This window comes from Oncorhynchus keta, chromosome 31 (assembly GCF_023373465.1).
Source record: "Oncorhynchus keta strain PuntledgeMale-10-30-2019 chromosome 31, Oket_V2, whole genome shotgun sequence".
In the NCBI taxonomy this organism is placed as follows: domain Eukaryota; kingdom Metazoa; phylum Chordata; class Actinopteri; order Salmoniformes; family Salmonidae; genus Oncorhynchus; species Oncorhynchus keta.
Genome location: NC_068451.1, coordinates 16,439,551 through 16,465,064, shown reverse-complemented (window position 1 = coordinate 16,465,064; position 25,514 = coordinate 16,439,551). Strand labels below are relative to the sequence as shown.

At 44.6% G+C, this 25,514-nt stretch overlaps 1 protein-coding gene across 4 annotated transcripts in view; it reads left to right on the top strand.

Moving 5' to 3' along the window:
* Positions 1-25,514, top strand: part of LOC118364072 (epithelial discoidin domain-containing receptor 1) — an 83,424-nt gene that overhangs the window by 24,011 nt on the left and 33,899 nt on the right. For all 4 annotated transcript variants that reach the window (XM_052489770.1, XM_052489771.1, XM_052489769.1 and 1 more), the window contains exons 2-8: positions 4,409-4,566; positions 8,052-8,154; positions 10,362-10,437; positions 10,685-10,837; positions 11,147-11,294; positions 13,653-13,755; positions 15,443-15,629. In XM_052489770.1, the coding sequence (XP_052345730.1) occupies positions 4,467-4,566; positions 8,052-8,154; positions 10,362-10,437; positions 10,685-10,837; positions 11,147-11,294; positions 13,653-13,755; positions 15,443-15,629 (870 nt within the window). In that variant the 5' untranslated portion in view covers positions 4,409-4,466. The remainder of the gene's footprint in view (positions 1-4,408; positions 4,567-8,051; positions 8,155-10,361; positions 10,438-10,684; positions 10,838-11,146; positions 11,295-13,652; positions 13,756-15,442; positions 15,630-25,514) is intronic.

Genomic DNA, 25,514 nt, shown 5'->3' with positions numbered 1-25,514 from the left:
GGACAAATCATGTGAGTGGAGGGAGATGGATGGTTAGCTAAACACTATGGGCTCCGCCTCGCTTCCCTCGCTAGCTTCTCCCTAAACACTGCGGCTTGTTTTTCCACTTCCTCAAAAACACTTGACTGTCTATGCCAAACATAATGTTGGTTTTGGTTAGTGGGGATTTAATTTGGTTGCATTTTCTTCAGAACCTAAGGTTTGTGTTTCCATCCAGTTTTGTGGTCGCTGGTCAGTAAAAGTATTTTATCTGTTGTAACATTTGTCAAGTACATTGTTATTGATTGTGACAGGGATCATTTTCGTTTACGATGTGGAGTGGTTACCGTGGTGACTGTGTAGGATTGTTGACATAGTGGACAAGCCAGCGGAGGAAGATTCTCAGCTCTGGTTCTGCATGCTTAGAGTTACTGGAATCCTATAAGAGACATATTTCAAAATGGTGTCATCTGGCAAAGCAAGACACACACTGCTTCACTCGTTTGGAAGGCTCTGGTGTTTCCTCAAAACAAGCTGTCGACTCTCTCTCCCTCTCTGAACACTTGCACCCTGTATCTGTTGCCTAGCGCCTGTCTCTTGTTCTGGACAGCTGCACTGGCTATCCCTGAAATCTCCTCTGTGCCACACACACACGCACACTCTTTCTACTATGTCATCCATGTCATCTGGACCGCTCCTTCGTTCCATCCTTCTCTTCCATTCTCTATGCCTATGATTCCACTTTTCACTTGTCTTCATACCCCTCTTCTTCCCTCCCTCTGTCCATCACACTGTCTCTCCCCTTCCTCTGTGTCCCTACAGCTGTGTGTCAGCTGTCGGTCTGTGCCAGTGAAGTCAGAGCTGAAGTCCAAACACAGAAAGCCCACAGGAACCCCAGGCCACTCCTCTACACCCCCTCCCCTACCAGCTGTCTCCCCCTCCCTGCCCCTGTCACCCCCAATCATTAACCACCCACCAGTAAAACTACTGGACAAGCCCTTTTGTGTCTCGTAGATGGGTAACTACAGCACCCTATCCACCCTATCAGGCCCCTGTCTAACTACTAAAGCACCCTATCAGGCCCCTGTCTAACTACTACAGCACCCTATCAGGCCCCAGTCTAACTACTACAGCACCCTATCAAGCCTCAGTCTAACTACGACAGCACCCGATCTACCCTATCAGGCCCAAGTCTATCTACTACAGCACCCGATCAGGCCCCAGTCTAACTACCACAGAACCATATCAGACCCCAGCCTAACTACGACAGCACCCTATCAGGCCCAAGTCTAACTACGACAGCACCCTATCAGGCCCAAGTCTAACTACTACAGCACCCTATCCACCCTATCAGGCCCCAGTCCTACAGCTACAGCACCCAGAAAAACAGTGTTTAGAAGGGAGCTCTGAAATCCACTTTTTCATGCTCGGGCTACTGCCTTCTGTGTCTGATACATGCCTAACTACAACCATAGAAGTAGAATGAATTAGAACTTGAATGAATTATATTTCTTTGACTACACCACCCATAGAAATCATGTTTAGAATGAGGCTCTGAAATCCACTTTTTAATGTTCCACCATTTAAAGGACCAAGGATTGATTGCCTGTCCTGTCCCGCTCGTCTCTCTGTCTGTGTGTCACTTAGCCCCTCTACTTGTAGGTTTGATACACAGGCTGGACTGTCAATCATCTCAAATATATCTGTTACCTTCCTCTATTTCTCTATCTGTCCATTTCTGGCTATGTGATCTGATGAATGATCTACATGTACAGTGGGGCAAAAAAGTATTTAGTCAGCCACAAATTGTGCAAGTTCTCCCACTTAAAAAGATGAGAGGCCTGTAATTTTCATCATAGGTACACTTCAACTATGACAGACAAAATTAGGGGGAAAAATCCAGAAAATCACATTGTAGGATTTTTAATGAATTTATTTGAAAATTATGGTGGAAAATAAGTATTTGGTCAACTACAAACACGCAAGATTTCTGGCTCTCACAGACCTGTAACTTCTTCTTTAAGAGGCTCCTCTGTCCTCCACTCGTTACCTGTATTAATGGCACCTGTTTGAACTTGTTATCAGTATAATAGACACCTGTCCACAACCTCAAACAGTCACACTCCAAACTCCACTATGGCCAAGACCAAAGAGCTACACTGCCAGGGACTCAAATCCTGCAGTGCCAGACGTGTCCCCCAGCTTAAGCCAGTACATGTCCAGGCCCATCTGAAGTTTGCTAGAGAGCATTTGGATGATCCAGAAGAAGTTTCGGAGAATGTCATATGGTCAGATGAAACCAAAATATAACTTTTTGGTAAAACTCAACTCGTCGTGTTTGGAGGACAAAGAATGCTGAGTTGCATCCAAAGAACACCATACCTACTGTGAAGCATGGGGGTGGAAACCACATGCTTTGGGGCTGTTTTTCTGCAAAGGGACCAGGATGACTGATCCGTGTAAAGGAAAGAATGAATGGGGCCATGTATCGTGAGATTTTGAGTGAAAACCTCCTTCAATCAGCAAGGGCATTGAAGATGAAACGTGGCTGGGTCTTTCAGCATGACAATGATCCTAAACACACCACCCGGGCAACAAAGAAGTGGCTTCGCAAGAAGAATTTCAAGTTCCTGGAGTGGCCTAGCCAGTCTCCAGATCTCAACCCCATAGAAAATCTTTAGAGGGAGTTGAAAGTCCATGTTGCCCAGCAACAGCCCCAAAACATCCTTGCTCTAGAGGAGATCTGCATGGAGGAATGGGCCAAAATACCATCAATGGTGTGTGAAAACCTTGTGAAGACTTACAGAAAACGTTTGACCTCTGTCATTGCCAACAAAGGGTATATAACAAAGTATTGAGTTAAACTTTTGTTATTGACCAAATACTTATTTTCCACCATAATTTGCAAATAAATTCAAAAATATCCTACAATGTGATTTTCTGGATTTTCTTTCTCATTTTGCCTGTCATAGTTAAAGTGTACCTTTGATGAAAATTACAGGCCTCTCTCATCTTTTTAAGTGGGAGAACTTGCACAATTGGTGGCTGACTAAATACCTTTTTGCCCCACTGTATTTACTACTGTTTTTCTCTATCTCGAAACATCCCTGCTGTTATGTTTAAGCCAATTAGCGCTTGAGGAGGAGTTTGCAATAAGGGATTTGGAAATGACATGATTGACATTTTGAATGCTGAAGGACTAAGTAATGTTGGCTAGGCTAATTATACCACCTTTGATTGGTTCATTGTGCAACAACAGATCTAAACCAAGCCAATGGTGTCTGTGTTGTGGTGCCACGAGTCAATCAATCAATCAAATGTATTCATAAAGCCCTTTTTACATCACCCGATGTCACAAATTGCTATACAGAAATCCAGCCTAAAACCCCAAACTGCAAGCATTGCAGATGTAGAGGCACGGTGGCTAGGGAAAACTCCATAGAAAGGCAGGAACTTAGGAAGAAACCTAGAAAGGAACCAGGCTCTGAGGGGTGGCCAGTCCTCTTCTGGCTGTGCCAGGTGGAGATAGTAACAGTACATAGCCAAGATGTTTAAATGTTCATAGATGACCAGCAGGGTCAGATAATAATAATCACAGTGGTTGTCGAGGGTGCAACAGGACAGCACCTCAGGAGTAAATGTCAGTTGGCTTTTCATAGCCGATCATTCAGAGTTAGACAGCAGGTGCAGTAGAGGGAGAGTCGAAAACAGCAGGTCTGGGACAGGTAGCACATCCGGTGAACAGGTCAGTGTTCCTTAGCCGCAAGTAGAACAGTTGAAACTGGAGCAGCAGCAGGGCCAGGTGGACCGGGGGCAGCAAAGAGTCATCATGCCAGGTAGTCCTGAGGCATGGTCCTAGGGCTCAGGTCCTCCGAGAGAAAGAGAGAAGAGAGAGACCGAGACAGAGAGACAATTAGACGGAGCATGCTTACATTCACACAGGACACTGGATAAGACAGGAGAAATACTCCAGATATAACAGACTGACCCTAGCACCACGGCACAAACTTTTGCAGCATAAACACTGGAGGCTGAGACAGGAGGGGTCGGGAGACACTGGCTCCGTCCGACGATAGCCCCGGACATGGCCAACCAGGCAGGATATAACCCCACCCACTGGTCTGTTTTGTTGTATTTTGTTGTGTTGAATTGAGTTATTTGTATCTACAAGACACACCGTGTGGATGTATAGAGGATCTACTACTGTATCTACTAGAATGGACCTGACATTTAGACAGAAATTATCACCTCTCATTCTTCCTACTCTCTCGTATTCTGTCTTTCATGTTACAAAATTAATTATTCATGCATTCTGAAATCTTCTAATCCTTCCTCTCTCTGTCTCTCTGTCTCTCTGTCTCTCTGTCTCTCTCTGTCTCTGTCTCTCTCTCTGTCTCTCTCTCTGTCTCTGTCTCTGTCTCTCTCTCAGGTATGCCTGTGGTTGTCAGCGTGACTCCGGACAGGTAACCGGGTGTGTTGCTGGTGCCATGGCAACCCCAGAGCTGCGTCTGTTGCCTGTCATCGTGGTTACCATCGTCCTGGTGGCGTTGTCGGCTGCGGATGACCACGAGTGGCACTTTAAACCAGGTAAGAGGTCAGATGTTAGACAGGAAGTGGCTGTTTAAGGTCAAATCAGATCCCTAGAATATGATTGGTCGTTATTGTTGAAGAGAATGGGTTCTCAATAACCTACCTAGTTAAAGCCAAGGTAGATAGTAGACGGTCTAGGGATTGATGATCGTTGACCAATCGGCCAGGTTTAATACAATTTGAGTCACAACATGGGAAAGTGTGTTTTACCTTCCATTCAAGATCTCACAGGCACCCCCTCAGAAATGTCAGACAATTCCATCTTGGCTTTACCTATTGCCCTATCCTCCTCCATCCCTCGCCCTCTCTGCCCCTCTCTTGTCTACATTCTCCTCACATTCTTGGATGTGTGCCTTAAGTCTGTCCATCAGCTATCAGCAGACGATTATGTTTCAGGTCCATGTCTCCTAGGCAGCCATTTGTTACAGGAGAGAGATGGTAGCAGGTAGCCTCAGGTATTCAACCTCACTAATGTACATGCTGCTTATCAACCTGTCAATTATACAAAGAGAGCAAGAGGGGAGGGGAGGAATAGAGAGAGAGTAGAGAAAATTAAACTCCACAAGGTGAAACCAGAGCTGCCGTTTTCTGTCACCTCCAGGGCATCAGCAGACAGTGAATTATCTGTCTCACGCACGCACACATGCACACACACTGTTGTCATCTGATTTGATCCATATGGTTATTATTTCCACACCGTTGCTGCGGTGATGCAACAACACGTCTTTTATAGGAGGAAATAGCCCATTAGTACCGGGATATGAACTGATATGAAGAGTGAATAAAGGAAGGGAAACACCCACCATGTGTGTGAAAGGGGGAGAAAGAGAGATGGAGCGTGGGAAGAAAGCCAATGGAGACAGAGAGGGCAATGACAGAGAGGGGAGTAAAAAGAGACGTAGAGGCCTGGAGAGAGAGAGTTTTATTGGCAGCTTGGCAATGATGTAATGAAACAGGCCTGTCCGTGTGAGGGTGTAGGGGGTATGTGTGAGGGTTTATCTTCCAACCCCACATTCCTATCCACTGACTCACTGACAGCAACTGAGTTAGAACTTCCCGCCTTATCACCCCCCATGCCCTCATATCACTGACAACATCATTAATAACCCCCCACACCCTCATATCACTGACAGCATCATTATTGCCTTCATGCCACCATATCACTGACATCATTATCCACCCCCACGCCACCATATCACTGGCAGCATCATTATCTCCCTCACGCCACCATGCCACCATATCACTGACATCATTATCCACCCCCACGCCACCATATCACTGGCAGCATCATTATCTCCCTCACGCCACCATGCCACCATATCACTGACATCATTATCCACCCCCACGCCACCATATCACTGGCAGCATCATTATCTCCCTCACCACCATGCCACCATATCACTGACATCATTATCCACCCCCACGCCACCATATCACTGACAGCATCATTATCTCCCTCACGCCACCATGCCACCATATCACTGACATCATTATCCACCCCACCCCCATGCCCTCATATCCCTGACAGCATCAGTTATCCACGCCCCCCATATCACTGACAGCATCAGTGATATGGGGGGCGTGGATGTACATGTAGCTATCATGTTTCTCCTGATGTATGATAGTATAATGTATGATAGTAGAATGCTCTATTCTGTCCTCTAGTCTCTGTATTAGAAGTCAACCGATTAATCGGAATGGACGGTTTAATTAGGGCCTATTTCAAGTTTTCATAACAATCGGGAAATCTGTATTTTTGGGCGCCGATTTGCAGATTTAAAAAAAATATATATATTTTTTATGTTTTAATATTCTTTTTAATGTAATTTTTATACCTTTATTTAACTAGCAAGTCAGTTAAGAACACATTCTTATTTTCAATGACGGCCTAGGAACGGTGGGTTAACTGCCTTGTTCAGGGGCAGAACGACAGATTTTCACCTTGTCCGTTCGGGGATCCAATCTTGCAACCTTAGTTAACTAGTCCAACGCAATAACGACCTGTCTCTCTCTCGTTGCACTCCACAAGGAGACTGCCTGTTACGCGAATGCAGTAAGCCAAGGTAAGTTGCTAGCTAGCATTAAACTTATCTTATAAAAAACAATCAATCATAATCATTAGTTAACTACACATGGTTGATATTACTAGATATTATCTAGCGTGTCCTGCGTTGCATATAATCTGACTGAGCATACAAGCATATCTAAGTATCTGATTGAGCGGTGGTAGGCAGAAGCAGGCGTGTAAACATTCATTCAAACAGCACTTTTGTGCGTTTTGCCAGCAGCTCTTCATTGTGCGTCAAGCATTGCGCTGTTTATGACTTCAAGCCTATCAACTCCCAAGATGAGGCTGGTGTAACCGAAGTGAAATGGCTAGCTAGTTAGCGCGCGCTAATAGCGTTTCAAATGTCACTTGCTCGGAGCCTTCTCGTAGTTGTTCCCCTTGCTCTGCATGGGTAACGTTGCTTCGATGGTGGCTGTTGTCGTTGTGTTGCTGGTTCGAGCCCAGGGAGGAGCGAGGAGAGGAACGGAAGCTATACTGTTACACTGGCAACACTAAAGGGCCTATAAGAACATCTAATAGTCAAAGGTTAATGAAATATAAATGGCAGGGTAGCCTAGTGGTTAGAGCGTTGGACTAGTGACCGGAAGGTTGCAAGTTCAAACCCCAGGCTGACAAGATACAAATCTGTCATTCTGCCCCTGAACAGGCAGTTAACCCACTGTTCCTAGGCCATCATTGAAAATAAGAATTTGTTCTTAACTGACTTGCCTAGTTAAATAAAGGTTAAATAAAAAAATAATACAGGGAAATATTCCTATTCCTATAATTCCTACAACCTAAAACGTCTTACCTGGGAATATTGAAGACTCATGTTAAAAGGAACCACCAGCTTTCATATGTTCTCATGTTCTGAGCAAGAAACTTAAACGTTAGCTTTCCTACATGGCACGTATTGCACTTTTACTTTCTTCTCCAACACTTTGTTTTTGCATTATTTAAACCAAATTGATCATTGTTTCATTATTTACTTGAAGCTACATTTATTTTATTGATGTATTATATTAAGTTAAAATAAGTGTAAATTCAGTATTGTTGTAATTGTCATTATTAAAAATACAATGGTTTTTAAAATGTTTTTAAATCGGCCGATTAACCGGTATCGGCTTTTTTGGTCCTCCAATAATCGGTATCGGCATTGAAAAATCATAATCGTTGCCCTCTACCCCTAAATAAGTTCAAGAGTAGAAATTTGCTTAACAAGTCACATAATAAGTTGCATGAACTCACTCTGTGTTTAATTATAGTGTTTAACATGATTTCTGAATGACTACCTCATCTCTGTACATACAATATGACAGGCATGATGAATTATATTATATAGTCTCTATCTCATTCTTGCCCCCCTCTGCCTATGTCTCCCTTTCTCACACACAAACACGAACCCACATACACACGCACGGCCACATACATGCAGCTCAGTGTCGTTATGCCCTGGGGATGGAGGATGGCACCATCCCTGACTCTGACATCACTGCTTCCAGCGCCTGGTCAGACTCTACTGAGGCCAAACACGGCAGGTATGTATGTCGGTGTGTGTGTGTGTGTGTGTGTGTGTGTGTGTTATTGCATACCTTCCAAAGGGAAAAAGCCCAGCAGCTGGCCTGTGTAGCTCTGTGTCAGCTGTTATAGTAGCTGATCTCTGTGGAGGAGAAGTGTTTCTGGTTTCCATGATTCTAAGACTCTGCGACCTTTGACATATTTGGGTCCTTTGTACCTCAATGCTTGACTGTGGAGAGTGCAAATAGAGTATACAAAATGTGTTTGCATGTGTGTGAGTGCCTGTGTGTGAGTGCCTGTGTGTGAGTGCCTGTGTGTGTGTGTGTGTGTGTGTGTGTGTGTGTGTGTGTGTGTGTGTGTGTGTGTGTGTGTGTGTGTGTGTGTGTGTGTGTGTGTGTGTGTGTGTGTGTGTGTGTGTGTGCAATTACATTATCTCTATTCATGTCTGGTTCTGGGTCTGTATCTCTCTACCGTTGAGTATGTCTGTCATCTGTTGTCACCATGTTTAAATCACACAGGAGAAGACTATTAGATTACAATACAAGGCTGTGGCCAGCGTGTCTCTTTATAGCACATTAGGTCATGATATTACATGACCAGCCTATCTGTTAAACAAGGCAGATTGACATGGTCTATTACTAGACATCCACAGAGTGTGTGTGTGCCTCAGTTTCCATGTCTCTCTTAGCCTGCCGTGTCTGGGCTGGGTCTGCTGGCTGACTGTCAGTTCATGTGGAGGTGATCAGCCCCAACCCCTTAAAGAGACACCACAGACAGACAGAGAGAGAGGGATGGGGGAGAGAGAGAATAATGGAGGGAGAGGGAAATGGGAAAAGAGAGAGAGAGGGGAAGAGAGAGAAGTAGGGAAAATGGGCGCCACTGTGATGGAGGGGGATATTGAAAGAGGGATGGAACGAGGGAGGGAGGAAGCCTGGTGTGTGATCTTAGGGAGGTGCTCACTGATATTGTCCGAAAGCAGCTGGATTGCAGCATGTTAGATGGAGAGAGGGAGGAAGGGATAGAGTACTTGGCTGGTCTGAGAGTGAGAAAGAGGGAATAGGGTGATGGAGGGGGAATAGAGGGGGGGGGTAGAGGACTTGGCTGGTCTGAGAGTGAGAAAGAGGGAATAGGGTGATAGAGGGGGGGGTAGAGGGCTTGGCTGGTCTGAGAGTGAGAAAGAGGGAATAGGGTGATGGAGGGGGAATAGGGGGGGGTAGAGGACTTGTCTGGTCTGAGAGTGAGAAAGAGGGAATAGGGTGATGGAGGGGGAATAGAGGGGGGGGGGTAGAGGGCTTGGCTGGTCTGAGAGTGAGAAAAGGGAATAGGGTGATGGAGGGGGTGATGGACTTGGCTGGGGGTAATAGGGTGATAGGGGGGTAGAGGGCTTGGCTGGTCTGAGAGTGAGAAAGAGGGAATAGGGTGATGGAGGGGGAATAGAGGGGGGGGTAGAGGACTTGGCTGGTCTGAGAGTGAGAAAGAGGGAATAGGGTGATGGAGGGGGAATAGAGGGGGGGTAGAGGACTTGGCTGGTCTGAGAGTGAGAAAGAGGGAATAGGGTGATGGAGGGGGATAGAGGGGGGGTAGAGGGCTTGGCTGGTCTGAGAGTGAGAAAGAGGGAATAGGGTGATGGAGGGGGGAGGGGGGTAGAGGACTTGGCTGGTCTGAGAGTGAGAAAGAGGAATAGGGTGATGGAGGGGGAATAGAGGGGGGGTAGAGGACTTGGCTGGTCTGAGAGTGAGAAAGAGGGAATAGGGTGATGGAGGGGGGAATAGAGGGGGGTAGAGGACTTGGACAGTTTGTCTCCTTTTGCACGTCAGTGATCTTTCATATGAATCATTTTGGCTGATGTAGCATGGACAGGCCTGGTTTGCCTCTCTCTCCCTTTCTTCATCTATCCATCCCTCCCTCGTATCTGATGTACTGTATGATGCAGTGAGGCATTGCCTGGCTCTATCCCCAACTATCTCCCCTTCCCTCCCTCCATCAGTGTCAATGACCTAGTGTTGTGAATGGTAGGTTGACCTCAGTGGGATCGCGATCAACTGTAGTATAACTTTATTATCAATCAATTCAACAAAGTTGACAAGAAGATATGTGTCTGGGTGTTATTGTGGTCTCTGTAAGAAGTATTTGTGGTTTGGATAGTTTGGATGACAAAGTTATATTCTATCCAGATTGATCTCATTATGGAATCCATAAATGTATAATTAATTGAATAATCCCCCAGGTTGAGTACAGGAGAGGGAGATGGTGCGTGGTGTCCTGCAGGAGCAGTGTTCCCCAGTGCTTCAGAGTACCTCCAGGTCAGACATGGGCTACAACCACATACTATATGTGAAGGATTCTCTGTTTCCATTGGCGAGAGGTGGATTCATCCTGCCAATACTCACATTTCATTGGGTTCTAGTTTGTGTTTAATTTAATCAAGGTAGAAGTTCCCTAGTTTCCCTGTGTTGGAGGTAGAGGGTCAGGATGGGCTGAGGGTCAGAGCACTACATTACAACTGACCTTAGATCAGTGACTAAAGACGTCTTGTTCTCTCTCTTCCAGGTGGACCTGCGCTCGCTGCACTTCCTGGCTCTGGTGGGTACCCAGGGTCGCCATGCCGATGGGCACGGCCGGGAGTTTGCCCGCAGCTACCGGCTCCGTTACTCCCGAGACGGACGCACCTGGATCACCTGGAAGGACCGCTGGGGGCAGGAGGTAAAGACAAGTGTGTGTGTGTGTGTGTTTTATCTATCTAATGTATCTCTCTCTCCCCTTGGCTCTGCTTCTCTGACTCATTCCATTATTTGTGTCTTATACAAACCTTTTATTCAGCCACCCACTCACAGCATCCTTGAATCTCACTAGTTTCCTAAAGCCCTTTTTTTATGTATCATTCATTCACTACCATTTCTGTATTCCATTATGTCCGTGTTGCTTTTTCACATCTAAATGCTTAATTATGCTATTCATGGTTATTCAATGGGTCTCCATGCTACTCTTGACTGTCCCCCTCTCACCCCCCAGGTGGTGTCTGGGAATGAGAACACCTATGATGTGGTTCTGAAGGACCTGGGTCCACCCATTGTTGCCCGTTATGTCCGCTTCTACCCCCTGGCAGACCGGGTCATGAGCGTCTGTCTACGAGTTGAGCTCTATGGCTGTCTGTGGAACGGTGAGTCTGTCTGTCTGTCTGTCTGTCTGTCTGTCTGTCTGTCTGTCTGTCTGTCTGTCTGTCTGTCTGTCTGTCTGTCTGTCTGTCTGTCTGTCTGTCTGTCTGTCTGTCTGTCTGTCTGTCTGTCTGTCTGTCTGTCTGTCTGTCTGTCTGTCTGTCTGTCTGTCTGTCTGTCTGTCTGTCTGTCTGTCTGTCTGTCTGTCTGTCTGTCTGTCTGTCTGTCTGTCTGTCTGTCTGTCTGTCTGTCTGTCTGTCTGTCTGTCTGTCTGTCTGTCTGTCTGTCTGTCTGTCTGTCTGTCTGTCTGTCTGTCTGTCTGTCTGTCTGTCTGTCTGTCTGTCTGTCTGTCTGTCTGTCTGTCTGTCTGTCTGTCTGTCTGTCTGTCTGTCTGTCTGTCTGTCTGTCTGTCTGTCTGTCTGTCTGTCTGTCTGTCTGTCTGTCTGTCTGTCTGTCTGTCTGTCTGTCTGTCTGTCTGTCTGTCTGTCTGTCTGTCTGTCTGTCTGTCTGTCTGTCTGTCTGTCTGTCTGTCTGTCTGTCTGTCTGTCTGTCTGTCTGTCTGTCTGTCTGTCTGTCTGTCTGTCTGTCTGTCTGTCTGTCTGTCTGTCTGTCTGTCTGTCTGTCTGTCTGTCTGTCTGTCTGTCTGTCTGTCTGTCTGTCTGTCTGTCTGTCTGTCTGTCTGTCTGTCTGTCTGTCTGTCTGTCTGTCTGTCTGTCTGTCTGTCTGTCTGTCTGTCTGTCTGTCTGTCTGTCTGTCTGTCTGTCTGTCTGTCTGTCTGTCTGTCTGTCTGTCTGTCTGTCTGTCTGTCTGTCTGTCTGTCTGTCTGTCTGTCTGTCTGTCTGTCTGTCTGTCTGTCTGTCTGTCTGTGAGGATGCATAAATGGATGTGTGGGAGACGATGTCCTTAGGTGGACCCACGAGGGTGTTCTGAACTCTTTTTGGTTCTATCCAGAACCTTTTTTTCCTAAGAGTGTAAAGTGGATACAGACAGACACTGAAAAGAATGCCTTTGGAAAGATCACAGCATAGCAGACATCACTCTGTGTCTACACATATCTCTGCTGTCTGCACTCCAGACACTTAGGGGGATGGCCAACGACTTCACCATCCTTAGATGCGTGTGTGTCACCTTGTGTGTCACCTTGAATTTACAGTCTGTTTTCTAGATTTGAGAAATAAGGCTGATTATGTGTCTTCAAGCACGTATTTCTGCAGATATGGTCATAGGATTCACTCACCATGACTTTTAATTTACTGTCTGGTTTGGCCGGAGATAAAACCATCCAGTTTTACCACAGAGAAGTGACACTACAGCACAGAGGATGATAGATGGTAGGTTCAGTGCTCACAGAGCACCAGTGAATTACACTGTGTTTATGGGTGGGTCACGTCTCCTCTCTGTCCTCCTCCCTTCACACAATGGCTGGCTGACTGGCTGTAAATCAAGCCTAGTGCTGAGCCTTAATGCCTGGGGCCACTGCATCTGGATGCATCCCAAATGGCACTAGCTATTCCTTGAACAGGGCTCTGGTAAAAGGTAGTGCACTGTATAGGGAATAGGGTGTCATTTAAGACTCAACCTCTGTGTGTCTCTCTGGGGATAGACTGACTATCTTCCTGGAATTATTGTCTGTTAGAGAGGTTTCTGTCTCTGGAACCACTAACACTATAACATGCAGATTCACAGAAATGGCAGACACATTTCCGGCACACATTCCTGTTCCATCATCACGTTTTACATTGTGGCGGGAACGGGTATGCTATGTGGTTTGTTTATTGTGCAAGACCCCAATGGGACTGAGCCCATGTCCCCACACACACTGACACACATGTACAGACAGCACACGCACATACATACGCACACAAACACGCACACACTCCCCCTTCTGTAAATGCTGTGTTTATTATGGATGTGAGCGCTGAAGGTGAAGGTAGTTACAGTGAGTGACTTCAGACCTGTGTTAGGAGAACATGCTGATTAGCCATACAGGCTGACTGGGGGAAAGAGGGTCTAATGTTTCACTGGAGAGATGTCTGCTCTGCCTGTGTGTTTCTCATCTCCTGAACACAGGCTTAACCAACGTATGTAGTTCATGTGTAGCTGACCAGGCGATGGTAAAGATTATATATGCTGTATCTTATTAAAGTGTATATTATTAATGTAGTCTCTCTCTATATACTTAATCTCCCTGTCTGTCTGTCTGTCTGTCTGTCTGTCTGTCTGTCTGTCTGTCTGTCTGTCTGTCTGTCTGACTGACTGACTGACTGACTGACTGACTGACTGACTGACTGACTGACTGACTGACTGACTCTCTGACTCTCTGACTCTCTGACTCTCTGACTCTCTGACTCTCTGACTCTCAGATGGCCTGTTGGTGTACACAGCTCCAGTGGGTCATGTGATGCACCTGTCTGGCTCACCTGTGTACCTCAACGATTCCACCTACGATGGCAGCGTAGAGTCAGGGTAAGCATCATCCTCCTCTCTCAGCTCTGTGGGTATTGGCTGGCTACTTGAGATTGGTCTTCATCCTCCTCTCTCAGCTCTGTGGGTATTGGCTGGCTACTTGAGATTGGTCATCATCCTCCTCTCTCAGCTCTGTGGGTATTGGCTGGCTACTTGAGATTGGTCATCATCCTCCTCTCTCAGCTCTGTGGGTATTGGCTGGCTACTTGAGATTGGTCATCATCCTCCTCTCTCAGCTCTGTGGGTATTGGCTGGCTACTTGAGATTGGTCATCATCCTCCTCTCTCAGCTCTGTGGGTATTGGCTGGCTACTTGAGATTGGTCTTCATCCTCCTCTCAGCTCTGTGGGTATTGGCTGGCTACTTGAGATTGGTCTTCATCCTCCTCTCTCAGCTCTGTGGGTATTGGCTGGCTACTTGAGATTGGTCATCATCCTCCTCTCTCAGCTCTGTGGGTATTGGCTGGCTACTTGAGATTGGTCATCATCCTCCTCTCTCAGCTCTGTGGGTATTGGCTGGCTACTTGAGATTGGTCTTCATCCTCCTCTCTCAGCTCTGTGGGTATTGGCTGGCTACTTGAGATTGGTCTTCATCCTCCTCTCTCAGCTCTGTGGGTATTGGCTGGCTACTTGAGATTGGTCATCATCCTCCTCTCTCAGCTCTGTGGGTATTGGCTGGCTACTTGAGATTGGTCATCATCCTCCTCTCTCAGCTCTGGGTATTGGCTGGCTACTTGAGATTGGTCTTCATCCTCCTCTCTCAGCTCTGTGGGTATTGGCTGGCTACTTGAGATTGGTCTTCATCCTCCTCTCTCAGCTCTGTGGGTATTGGCTGGCTACTTGAGATTGGTCTTCATCCTCCTCTCTCAGCTCTGTGGGTATTGGCTGGCTACTTGAGATTGGTCATCATCCTCCTCTCTCAGCTCTGTGGGTATTGGCTGGCTACTTGAGATTGGTCATCATCCTCCTCTCTCAGCTCTGTGGGTATTGGCTGGCTACTTGAGATTGGTCTTCATCCTCCGTTGGCTTTAGTTGGTTCACACACAAATGCAACTTTTCCCCAGGTTGTCGCTGTAAAAGAGAATGTGTTCTCAGCCAACCTACCTGGTAAAATATGGATGAGTATATAAAGGAACCAGTAGCTAGCTGAAACATGGCCTGCTGAAACATGGCCTGTAGACCCCCTCCGGTGCTGCTCTGCTCCTGGACTCATCCCATCTGTTAGTAGTGAATGGCTTTAGTCTGTCATACACACACACACGAAACAACTCCTCTACCCAATGTTTATTTTCTCTGTCCACCTAATCGAATAAGAATGAAATGATCTGGAGTCAGACTTTATTTGCTGAGGGAGTTGTACTCTGTTTCCAGACTGTATTGTCCAGGGATGGAGGAGAAGTAGGGAGGTTATATTCACATATACCTTTTTAATGGGGCACAACTGTTTTCATAGCGGGTGAGCTAATGGTTTTGACGCAACCCAGACCTATATACTGTGTGTGTGTCTGCTGAGACACAGGGGTTTGTGTGTGTGTGTGTGTGTGTGTGTACTTCTGTATATGTCTGGATGTGGGTGTGTGCATGTCTCTGCATGTCACATGTACAATGTATGACTGTGTATGCCTTGGCATGTGTACAGTACATGTATAACGGTGTAATAATGTGTGTGTACTGTATGTATGAGTTTAGGGTTCAGTTCGGAGGCCTGGGCCAGCTGTTTGACGGTGTGTTAGGAGGGAATGACTTCACAGAGACCAAGGAGCTGAGGGTGTGGCCGGGGTATGACTACCTGGGCTGGAGCAGAGAGGCTCTGGGGCAGGGCAGCGTTGACATAGAGTTCCACTTCGAAAAGACACGAAGCTTTCACACCATGCAGGTAAGAGGATGTGTGTGTGTGTCCCTTATGTCTACGTGTGTCTCTCTTTAAGTCCAAAAATCCCCCCCAAATCCTTGGCTCACACAGTTCAATACATCTCTATAAAACCTTCAAATGATCTATTATACAAAGATGTTGACCAACATTACACAACACATAATAATATAATAATTGTTGTCACATCACTTTATATCTCTTTAACATCATGTGACTAGCCAGTAACACATTGTCTTAAATTACCCTCTCAGTCCCACCATCATATTAGCTTTTCATTATCCTGTCGTTTATCATTGTTTGTCTGTTGTCTGTAGTCTGGTGTCTGGGGGCCATTAGGTTGTATCACTGGCTGTATGTGTGGTTGTGGTTTGATGGTTTCTTTATGGTGAAATGTTGTGTTGTTATGTTGGAAGATTTTGGAATATGTGAACCCAGTTTAATATGTGAACCCAGTTTAATGTCCTGTTGTTTTCTCTTCTGGAATGGAGGCAGTCTGGAATGTTGGTTAGGGCTGGAATTGGAGATCTGCCCACTATAAAAACACATATTATTAAATAAATAAAAAACTTGAATGAAAGTGTATTTAAAACAATAAAATGAATGAGATAAAAGAAAACAAGCAGGAAGAATGAAAGAAAGAAACTATATTGACCAGTTTGACTTTCCAGTCTAGATACAAACGATGAGTAATCTGTTTTTAACTTTTCAGTGTTATCATTAGTTCCCCTATGCTCTGCCGTTAACGGTGGGAATTCTTTAACTATCCCAGTGTTTTCCCAGTCCTCTCGGAATGCTGCACTGCACCTAAGCTGTCTAAATCTTTCTATCGCTTTCCTAAAGGTTTTTCCTAACATGTTTTCCTGTGCTTTTGTTTTTCTATATAGATTGTTTCTCAAACTTTTCCTGTAGTCTTAACTCAATCCTGTTCCTGATGTTTTTCTATATAGATTGTTTCTAGAACTTTTCCTGTAGTCTTAACTCAATCCTGTTCCTGATGTTTTTCTATATAGATTGTTTCTAGAACTTTTCCTGTAGTCTTAACTCAATCCTGTTCCTGATGTTTTTCTATATAGATTGTTTCTAGAACTTTTCCTGTAGTCTTAACTCAATCCTGTTCCTGATGTTTTTCTATATAGATTGTTTCTAGAACTTTTCCTGTAGTCTTAACTCAATCCTGTTCCTGATGTTTTTCTATATAGATTGTTTCTAGAACTTTTCCTGTAGTCTTAACTCAATCCTGTTCCTGATGTTTTTCTATATAGATTGTTTCTAGAACTTTTCCTGTAGTCTTAACTCAATCCTGTTCCTGATGTTTTTCTATATAGATTGTTTCTAGAACTTTTCCTGTAGTCTTAACTCAATCCTGTTCCTCATGTTTTTCCTGAGCTGCCTTTTCCCAATGCGTTTCCTGGTCTTATCTCAGCAAACATACACCTGAAGAGAAGGGCACACCATTCACATAAATAACTGTAGGAACCTGAACCTGACATGTCTGCCTTCCCTAAAGGGAGATATGTTCTCTAACCTGGTTCTAGGACACTCCCAGGAGAGGAACGTGTTCCGTTACCGAGCTCGCTCTCTCTCTTCTCTTCTCTCTCACTCTTGTTCCCTCTTGTTCTCACTCTCTCTCGCTCTCTCTCTTCTCTTCTCTCTCTCTCTTGTTCCCTCTTGTTCTCTCTTTCTCGTTCTCTCTTGTTCTCTCTCTTGTTCCCTCTTGTTCTCTCTTTCTCTCTCTTGTTCCCTCTTGTTCTCTCTCTCTCGCTCTCTCTTGTTCTCTCTCTCGCTCTCTCTTGTTCTCTCTCTCGTTCTCTCTCGTTCTCTCTCTCTCTCTCGTTCTCTCTCGTTCTCTCTCGTTCTCTCTCGTTCTCTCTCTCTCTCTCGTTCTCTCTCTCTCTCTCGTTCTCTCTCTCTCGTTCTCTCTCTCTCTCTCGTTCTCTTCTCTCTCTCGTTCTCTCGTTCTCTCTCTCTCTTCTTCTCTCTCTCTCTCGTTCTCTCTCGTTCTCTCTCTCTCTCTCTTCTCTCTCTCTCTCTCTCGTTCTCTCTCTCTCTCTCTCGTTCTCTCTCTCTCTCGTTCTCTCTCTCTCTCGTTCTCTCTCTCTCTCTCGTTCTCTCTCTCTCTTCTCTCTCTCTCTCTCTCTCTCTCTCGTTCTCTCTCTCTCTCGTTCTCTCTCTCTCTCTCTCTCTCTCTCTCTCTCTCTCTCTCTCTCTCTCTCTCTCTCTCTCTCTCTCTCTCTCTCTCTCTCTCTCTCTCTCTCTCTCGTTCTCTCTCTCTCTCGTTCTCTCTCTCTCTCTCTCTCTCTCTTCTCTCTCTCGTTCTCTCTCTCTCTCGTTCTCTCTCTCGTTCTCTCTCTCTCTCTCTCGTTCTCTCTCTCGTTCTCTCTCTCTCGTTCTCTCTCTCTCGTTCTCTCTCTCGTTCTCTCTTCTCTCTCTCTCTCGTTCTCTCTCTCTCTCTCGTTCTCTCTCGTTCTCTCTCTCTCTCTCTCTCTCGTCTCTCTCTCTCGTCTCTCTCTCTCGTTCTCTCTCTCTCTCGTTTCTCTCTCTCTCGTTCTCTCTCTCTCGTTCTCTCTCTCTCGTTCTCTCTCTCTCTCTCGTTCTCTCTCTCTCTCTCTCTCTCTCTCTCGTTCTCTCTCTCTCTCTCGTTTCTCTCGTTCTCTCTCTTTCTCTCTCTCTCTCTCTCTCTCTTCTCGTTCTCTCTCTCGTTCTCTCTCTCTCTCTCTCTCGTTCTCTCTCTCTCTCTCTCTCTCTCGTTCTCTCTCTCTCTCTCTCTCTCTCTCTCTCTCTCTTCTCTCGATTTCTCTCTCTCGTTTCTCTCTCTTTCTCTCTCTCTCGTTCTCTCTCTCTCGTTCTCTCTCGTCTCTCTCTCTCGTTTCTCTCGTTCTCTCTCTCGTCTCTCTCGTTCTCTCTCTCTCTCTCGTCTCTCTTCTCTCTTTCTCGTTCTCTCTCTCTCTCTCTCTTCTCTCGTTCTCTCTCTCGTTCTCTCTCGTTCTCTCTCTCTCGTTCTCTCTCTCTCTCTCGTTCTTCTCTCTCTCTTCTCTCTCTCGTTTCTTCTCTCTCTCTCTCGTTTTCTCTCTCTCTCTCTCGTTCTCTCTCTCTCTTCGTTCTCTCTTCTCTTCTCTCTCTCGTTCTCTCTCTTCTCTCTCTCTCGTTCTCTCTCGTTCTCTCTTCTCGTCTCTCTCTGTTCTCTCTCTCTCTCGTCTCTCTCTCTCTCTCTCTCTCTCTCTTCTCTCTCTCTCTCTCTCTTTCTCTCTCGTTCTCTCTCTCTCGCTCTTCTCTCTCTTCTCTCTCTCTCTCGTTCTCTCTCGTCTCGTTCTCCTCTCTCTCGTTCTCTCTCTCGTTCTCTCGTTCTCTCTCTCGTTCTCTTCTCTCTCTCTCTTCTCTTCTCTCTCTCTCTCTTCTCTCTCTCTCTCTCCTCTCTCTCTCTCTCTCTCTCTCTTTCTTCTCTCTCTGCTCTTTTCTCTTCTTCTCTCTCTCTTCTCTCTCTCTTCTTCTCTTCTCTCTCGTTTCTCTTTCTCTCTCTTTCTCTCTTTTCTTCTCTCGCTTTTCTCTCTCTCTCTCTTCTCTCTCTCTCTCTCTCTCTCTCTCGTTTCTTCTCTCTCTTCTCTCTCTCTCTCTCTCGCTCTCTCTTTCTCTCTCTCTCGTCTCTTTCTCTCTCTGTCTTCTCTCTCTCTTCTCCTCTCTCTCTCGTCTCTCCTCTCTCTCTCTCTCTTTCTCTCTTCTTCTCTCTTTCTTTCTTCTCTCTTTCTCTTTTCTCGTTCTCTCTCGTTCTCTCTCTTTCTCTCTCTCTCTTTCTCTCTCTCTTTTGCTTCTTCTCTCATTTCCTCTCTTCTTCTCTCTTCTTCTCTCTCTCTCTCTCTCGTTCTTCTCTCTTTCTCTTCATTACCATTCTCTCTCTCTCTCTCTTCTCTCGTTTCTCTCTCTCTCTTTCTCTCGTCTTTCTTCTCTTTCTTCTGTTCTCTTCTCTCATTCTCTATTGTTCTTTTCGTTCTCTTTCTCTTCGTTTTCGTCTCTCTTTTCTCTCTCTTGCCTCTCTTTCTTCATCTTTCTCTTCTCGTTTTTCGCTGGCTTCGTTTCTCTTTCTCTTTCTCTCTTCTTTCTTCTTCTTCTTCTTTCTTCTCTCTTTGTTTCTCTTCTTCCTCTCTTTCTCTCTTTCTCTTTCTCGTCTTCGTTTTCGTCTTCTCTTCTCTGTTTTCTCTATCTCTATCTTCTCTTCTATTCTCTCTGTTTACTTTCTCTCTTTCTCTCTCTCTCTTGTCTCTTTCTCTCTCTCTTGTTCTTCTCTCTCTCTCTTCTTCTTTCTTCTCTTCCTCTCCTTTCTTCTCTTTCTTTCTCTCTCGTTCTTTCTTCTGCTCTTCTCGTTTTCTCTTCTTTGTTTTTCTTTCTTCTTTGTTCTTCTTCTTTCGTTTCTTCGTTTTCGTTTCCTTTCTTCTCGTTTTCCTTTTTTCTCGTTTCTTTCTTCGTTTTCTTCGTTTTCGTTTTCTGTTTCTTCTCGTTTTCTCTTCTCTGTTTCCTTCGTTTTTCTCGTTTTCGTTTCTCGTTTTCTTCTTCTTCTACTCCTTCTCTCTCTGTTTTCTCTATTCTCTCTCTTTCGTTTTCCGTCTCTTTCTTTCTTTTTCGTCCTTTTTTCTTTCTTTCTTCTTTGTTTTCTTTCTTTTTTCTTTTTTCTTGTTCTTTCTTCTTTCTTTCTTTCTTCGTTTCTTTCTTCTTTCTTTCTTTCTCTCGTTTTCTCTCTCTCTTCGTCTCTCTCTTTCTTTTGTTTCTTTGTTTCTTTCTTTGTTTCTTCTTCTTTCTTCTTTCTTCTTCTCTCGTTTCTTTCTTCTTCGTTTCTTTCTCTTCCTTGTTTTTCTCGTTTCTCGTTTCCTCTCGTTTTCTCTCTTTTCTTTCTCTGTTTCTTCGTTTCTCATTTCCCTCTCTCTCTCTCATTGCCTCTATTCTCTCGTTTCTTCTCTCATTCATCTCTCTCTTCTATTTCTCGAAGAGCTTTCTTCTCTTTCTCTTTCTCTTGTTCTTTCGTTTTTCACATTCTCTCTTTCTCTCTCCTTCTCTCTCTCTCGTTCTCCTTCTCTCTCTCTCTCTCTTCTCTCTCGGAGAGAATTTTCTCTCGTTTCTTTGTTCTCTCTATTCCTCTCTTGTTCTCTCATTCTCTTGTCTCAGACAGAGGGCCATTCTAGCTCTTAAGATACTTTTGATTTCAAAATTGACAGCGACGGACGTTATCGAGCGATCGAGCGAGCCAAAACCTAATATTGAGCTCTAAAGGAACCGGCTCTTTCTCTCTCTCAATAATTACATTCTTACTCTAACTTTTCTCGTTTCTGTTTCTCTCTCATCCTTTACAGGTCAATAACTTTCTTTAGGTTGTCTGTTTACTGAAAATTACTAACCAAACTTCCCTGTTTCACACCTGGTAGTGTGGGTGATGGACCACCAGTCTCTCACGTAGAGGGTAACCTGTGGGAGGAGTTTTGTCACACTCTTCCATGCAGAACTGCTTTAGCTCAGCGACACCAGTGGGTCCATTTCAAGCATGAACTGTGGTGTTTCAAGTCCTCTGTAACCTAGAACATCTCAGTGGGGTCATCTCCTGTAGAACCCACCTTGTGTGTTTTGGATCATTGTCTTGCTGTGCAGGACCCAGCTGTATTCTTCTTCGGCGTCACCGACGGATGGCCTGACATTCTCCTGTAACCCATACAGAGCAGAATTCATGGTTCCATCTCCTTCATACCACGTCCAGGTCCTGGAGGCAGTTCAAAGCATCCTCAAACCATCACACTGGGTCCACTCCAATTCTATACTTGACCGTTGGTATGATGTTCTTCTGTGGAATGCAGTGTTTAGTGGGTCCATCCATTCTGAACCTCCTGGTCATTTTCTTGGTTCTACCATAACATTCTTTCCAAGAGTCTTGATGATCATCCAGGGTTTTCACCCACCTCCACTTTCATGAGAGAGAGGACCACCTTGGGTCTGGAGTCATTGCAGTTTCTTGTAGGATGACAAACCATTTATTTGAGTAAGGGGCAATTCTTTTCTCACAGGGGCATTTTCAGATTCTCTGACCTTGATTTCTTTAAATATATAAAATAAGTATATATTTTTTTGTTATTTGTAAACTAGGTTCCCTTTATTCAATATTAGGTTTTGGTGGAAGATCGAACCTCTCTCCAGTATGAAAAAATATGCAAAAGTATACTGAAATCAGAATGAGGCTCTCTACTCTACCTTTTATTTATCCAGGTGAATCGTTTTGAGAGCATAATTATTATTTACTGACGGCCTAATAAGGGTCTGTTCTCCTCTAACTTCTTCTTCTTTCTTGTCATATGTTCCTAGTTCTTTCTTCTCATTTACATTTAGTCAGTTAGTAGGTTTTCATCCAACTCAGAAATAAGTGCATTCAAGGAAAGCAGAAACATGTTCTAGAAGAATGCAACAGGAAGACTTAAGCACGAAATAACAAGAACATAATGTATGTTTTCTAGCCAGGCTTGTGCAGACTGTGATTACCTCCAGCAGGCTTTGCTTTGTTGAATTATTAGGCCCCTCCAGAGATTACAATCAGTTACATATTAACCTCCGTGTTGTGTCTCCAGGAGTGTGCATGAGAGCGTGTGTTTTTCGAACAAAACATTGTGTGTGTGTTTCTGTGTTCTTTGTGTTCAAACACCATTCTTCTTCTTGTGTGGTTTCTCAGATATACACATGTGGTTTTACAATATTCTTTCTCTTCTGTCTCTCTCTTTAATTCTAACTTTCTTTCTTTCTTCTTCTTCTTCATTCCCCTGATGAGGGAGCATTTTCTTTTTTTCTTTCTCTCAGATGTTTCTTCTTCTTTTCTCGTTTTCCAGATGCTCTATCTTCTCTTTTTGTTTTCCTCTCTCCTCGTATTCTCTTTCTTCTGCCTTCTTTTCTCTTCCTTTTCCTTCTCTCCTGTCCCCTTTCTCCCTTTCTGTTTCTTTTCTCCAGATGTTCTTTCCCTTCTTCTCCTCTGTATTCTCCCTCTCTCCAGTTTCTTCTTCATCCCCTTTCCTCTGTTTTTCTCCTCTCTCCAGATTTTCCCCTCTTTCTTCCTTTGTTTCTTCTCTCTATCCCGTTTCCCTTTCCCTCTCTTTATTCTTTCTCTCCAGATGCCCTATCCTTATTCTTCCTCTGTATTCGTCTCTCCAGATTCTTCTATCTTCCTTTCCTCTGTTCTTTCCCGCTCTCCATAGATGTTCTTTCCTCTGTATTCTCTCCAGATCTCTTTCCCGTTTCTCTCTCTCTCTTCCATTTCATTCCACCTTCCTCTCTTTCTGTATTCTCCCTCTTCCAGTTCCCTTTTATTTCTTCTCTGTTCTTTCCCTCTTTCTGTTCCTCTTCTCTCTTCAGATTCTTCTTTGTCCCTTTCTCTCGTTTCTCTTCTCTCTCTCAGATCGTCCCCTTCATTTCTTCTTCCTTCTCTCCCTCTCTCCTTCGTTTCTTCCCTCTTCTTCGTTTCTCTCTCATCTTCTCTTTGTTTCTTCTTCGTTTTCCCTCTCTCTTCGTCCCTCGTTTTCTTCGTTCTTCTCTCCAGATTCTTCCTTCCTCCTCTTTCTTCTCCCCTCCAGATGCCCTATCCCCTCTTCCTTTTTTTCTCCTCTCTCCAGATGTCTCATCCTCCTTTCCCTTTCCCTGGGACATTCTCCCCCTTCCTCTCCAGATGCCCTATCCTTCCTTTCCCTCCTCTGTTTCCTCTCTCCAGTTTTTTCTTTCCTTTTCCTCTGTTTCTCTCCAGATGCCCTATCCCCTTCCTCTTGTATTCTTCTCCGTTTCTTCTCTCCCTCATTCTTCTCGTTTTCCTTTATTCCTCGTTCCCCTCCTCCAGATGTCCTTTTTCCCTCTTCATTCTTCCTCTCCTTCTCTCTCTCAGATTCCTCCCATTTCCATTCTCTGTCCTTTCTCAGGTTTTCTCCTATCCTTTTCTCTGTATTCTCTCTCTCCTCTCCTCTGCCCTATCCTCTTCTTCCTCTGTATTCTCCCTCTTTGTTCTTCATTCTCCAGTTCTCTCTCATTCTCCAGATTGTCCCCTTTCTCCTCTTTTCCTCCTTCTCCCTCTCTCTCAGATGCCGTTTCCTTTCCTCTTCTCTCTCTCTCTCTCTCTCTCTCTCTATCTTTTCCTCGTTTCTTTCTCAGATGTTCTCTTTGTTCCTCTCATTCTCTCTTGTTCTTCTATTCTCTCTTTGTTCTTCTCTCTCACATTCTAATTTTCTATACTTTTGCATATTTTTGATACTGAATGTTATCAGATCTTCAACCAAAACCTAATATTAGATAAAGGGAACCTAAGTGAACAAATAATACAATAATTACATTCTTACATAACTTAGTTTATAAAATAACTTAAACATCAATTACACTCAATAACTGGTTGTGCCACCTTTTAGCTGAAATGACTCCAACCAAACGCTTCCTGTAGTAGTTGATCAGTCTCTCACGTTGCTGTGGAGGAGTTTTGTCACACTCTTCCATGCAGAACTGCTTTAGCTCAGCGACATTTGTGGGTTTTCAAGCATGAACTGCTTGTTTCAAGTCCTGCCACAACATCTCAATTGGGGTTCGGTCATGTAGAATTGATTGTGTGTTTTGGATCATTGTCTTGCTGCATGACCCAGCTGTACTTCAGCTTCAACTCAGACGGATGGCCTGACATTCTCCTGTGGAATTCTCTGATACAGAGCAGAATTCATGGTTCCTTCTATTAAGGCAAGTTGTCCAGGTCCTGAGGCAGCAAAGCATCCCCAAAACCATCACACTACCACCACCACGCTTGACCGTTGGCTGATGTTCTTACTGTGGAATGCAGTGTTTGGTTTTCTCCAGCCATAATGGGGAACCATGTCATCCAAGAAGTTCTACATAACATTCTTCCAAGAGTCTTGATGATCATCCAGGGTCACTTCCTCCACAGCAATATGAGAGAGTGGACACCTTTAGTTGGAGTCATTGCAGTTCAAGGTGGCACAACCAGTTATTGAGTAAGGGGGCAATTACTTTTCACACAGGGGCATTGGGTGTTGCATCACTTTGTTCATTAAATATATAAAATAAGTATATATTTTTTTGTTATTTGTAAACGCAGGTTCCTTTTATCTAATATTAGGTTTTGTGGAAGATTTTATAACATTCAGTATGAAAAATATGCAAAAGTATAGAAAATCAGAATGAGGCAAATACTTTCTCCTTTTTTATTTATCCAGGTGAATCGTTTTGAGAGCATAATTATTATTTACAATGACGGCCTAATAAGGGTCTGTTCTCCTCTAACCTACTTGTCATATGTTCCTTGTTCTTTCATTTACATTTCAGTCAGTTAGTAGGATGTTTTCATCCAACTCAGAAATAAGTGCATTCAAGTGAGCAGAAACATGTTCTAGAAGAATGCAACAGGAAGACTTAAGCACGAAATAACAAGAACATAATGTATGTTTTCTAGCCAGGCTTGTGCAGATCAGATTACCCAGCAGGCTTTGCTTTGTTGAATTATTAGGCCCCCTCCAGATTACAATCAGTTACATATTAACCTCCGTGTTGTGTTCCAGGAGTGTGCATGAGAGCGTGTGTGTGTGTGTGTGTGTGTGTGTGTGTGTGTGTGTGTGTGTGTGTGTGTGTGTGTGTGTGTGTGTGTGTCGTGTGTGTGTGTGTGTGGTTGTTTTACACAGATATACACATGTGGTTTTAGTTAGAGATTTTCCTCTGTAAGTGTCAGGTTAATGACTAACCTGTCAGTAGAGTCTTAATACCAGCCCTTCATTCCCCATTAGAGGGAGCTTCTCACTCACCCTTTCTTTCCCTCTCTCCAGATGCCCTATCCCCTTCCCTTTCCTCTGTATTCTCCCTCTCTCCAGATGCCCTATCCCCTTTCCTTCTCTG